The sequence below is a fragment of the Dromiciops gliroides genome, chromosome X (genome assembly GCF_019393635.1).
Source record: "Dromiciops gliroides isolate mDroGli1 chromosome X, mDroGli1.pri, whole genome shotgun sequence".
NCBI classification, from domain to species: Eukaryota; Metazoa; Chordata; class Mammalia; order Microbiotheria; family Microbiotheriidae; genus Dromiciops; species Dromiciops gliroides.
In genome coordinates this window covers 53,128,485-53,130,560 of record NC_057867.1, presented here as the reverse complement: position 1 = coordinate 53,130,560, position 2,076 = coordinate 53,128,485, and the positions used below count along the sequence as shown (strand labels likewise).

At 46.2% G+C, this 2,076-nt stretch overlaps 1 protein-coding gene across 1 annotated transcript; it reads left to right on the top strand.

Annotated features, from left to right (window-relative positions):
* The first annotated feature begins 360 nt into the window (after nucleotides 1–360).
* Nucleotides 361–829, top strand: LOC122733661 (60S ribosomal protein L30-like). The gene has a single exon (XM_043974241.1). The coding sequence runs from the start codon at nucleotides 422–424 to the stop codon at nucleotides 767–769; it is 348 nt and encodes a 115-aa protein (XP_043830176.1). The 5' UTR covers nucleotides 361–421; the 3' UTR covers nucleotides 770–829.
* Nucleotides 830–2,076: the final 1,247 nt, after the last annotated feature.

The window sequence follows — 2,076 nt, the reverse complement described above, 5'->3', positions numbered from 1 at the left end:
CAATGTTATTTGGCTAGGTGCCTGCTGGATTCGAAGCATTCTCTGTAGAGTGAAAGTGCAGTTCATTTCAGGGGCTGACAGCAGGGGACCCAGGACAGCCCCCTTCTGTTCCATTGGAATGGCCCCTGTTTGCTAGCCTTCAGAAAAAGCATCTGAAAAGTTCCCTGGTGTCAGTGCTGGCAATGTCAACATGTCTAATATATGCTTTAATGCCCCCAAAGAATCCATCATCTTAATAACTATATATCCAGGCACACTGAGTAGAAGTGTTGTTTAATATTTCCTCAAGTAATTGAAGAGAGAGAAATTATTTAACTGAGAAATCAAATTAAGAAACATGCATCAGTTTTTTTTTCTCGCTTCCTGGCCATCTTGGCGGCAGGTCTCTGGCTGAGGGTCCTCCCGCACCGCAGGCAGGAAGATGGTGGCCGCAAAGAAGACGAAAAAGTCGCTGGAGTCCATCAACTCGAGGCTCCAGCTGGTGATGAAAAGCAGCAAATACGTGCTAGGCTACAAACAGACCCTGAAAATGATCAGACAAGGCAAAGCCAAACTGGTCATCTTGGCCAACAACTGCCCAGCCTTGAGGAAATCAGAGATTGAATATTACGCTATGTTGGCCAAAACTGGCGTACATCACTACAGTGGCAACAACATTGAATTGGGTACAGCATGTGGGAAGTACTACAGAGTTTGTACACTGGCTATCATTGATCCAGGTGATTCTGATATCATTAGAAGCATGCCAGAACAGACCAGTGAAAAGTAAACTGTACAAAAGTATTCTTTAATAAACTGGCCAAAGCTTGTTTAAAAAAAAAAAAAGAAAGAAAAGAAACATGCATCAGGGGGCAGCTAGGTGGCGCAGTGGATAGAGCACTGGCCCTGGAGTCAGGAGTACCTGAGTTCAAATCCAGCCTCAGACACTTGACACTTACTAGCTGTGTGACCTTGGGCAAGTCATTTAACCCCCATTGCCCCACAAAAAAAAAGAAAAACAAAAAAGAAACATGCCTAAGAGTTGATGAAATGAAGCTCACTGGAACAAAGCCCAGGATTTAAGGAAGCTAACCTGACACCATTGGTGGTGGGCGTCAAGAAATCTTAGCCGTATTATGCCTCTGGAAGGACAGATATCATTGTTGGCATGGCCAAAGGGGCCTGAGCATTCTTCGGGATCCCCAAGGGCAGAACTAGTCCCAGTGAGTGTTTGGGGCCAAATGGAAGTCTCAGGGACACAGGTTTGGGATCACTGTAAGGAATCCCCTTATGAGAGTTAGTGGTATCCAACACTGGAAAGGATGGCCCGGGAAGCTTTTCATCACTAGAGGGCAGTTGAGCAGGAGGTATCACAGGGAGGTACAAGGATCCTTAAACGGTATTGCCAAGTCGGTTCATGCTTTGAAAAAGGGTTGAATGAAATGGGTGCTGAGCTCCCTTCCAACTATACCAATTGGTATCTGATATTTTAGCAGCGTCCCTTCTCAGTCTATACCTGTCAGAAGAGGCAACATGAAGCAGTGCACAGAACACTGGCTGTGGAGTCCAAGGACATGGGCTCACTTCCTGCCTCTGATGCTTGTGACCCTTGTGACCTCAAAGAAGTTAATTTGAGCCCCCTGGACCTCAGTTGCTGCCTCTATAAAATGAAGGGGGCTGGACTAGATGGCCTCTGAAGTCCCTTCAAGCTAGTCCCAGATCCTCATGGGTGACCTTGGACAGGTCACTACCCTTCGCTGGGCCTTAGTTTCCCCTTCTGTAAAATGAGAAGGTTGAACTAAATGGCTTCTGAAGCCCCTTGCAGCTTTAGATCTAGGATCATGCATGTGACCTTGGAAGAGTCATTTGTCCAAAACTCAGCATTTCTTAGGGAGTTGCAAGGTTAAGTGACTTACCCATGAGCTCAGAGCCAATATGTGGCAGAGCCTGAGCACAGGTCTTCCTAATGCCATGACCAGCCTTCTAGCCCATAGACTATTTTGGCCACCCCAACTCAATGCTCACAGCCCACATTTCTATAAGGTTTTAAGGTTAACGAAATATCTTTCTCATTCCAGTTCTACCAGTTGGGCAAGC

What these genes read in the sequence shown, in the direction of transcription:
- LOC122733661 (XM_043974241.1), top strand. Translation starts at nt 422, where the DNA reads ATGGTGGCCGCAAAGAAGACGAAAAAGTCGCTGGAGTCCATCAACTCG.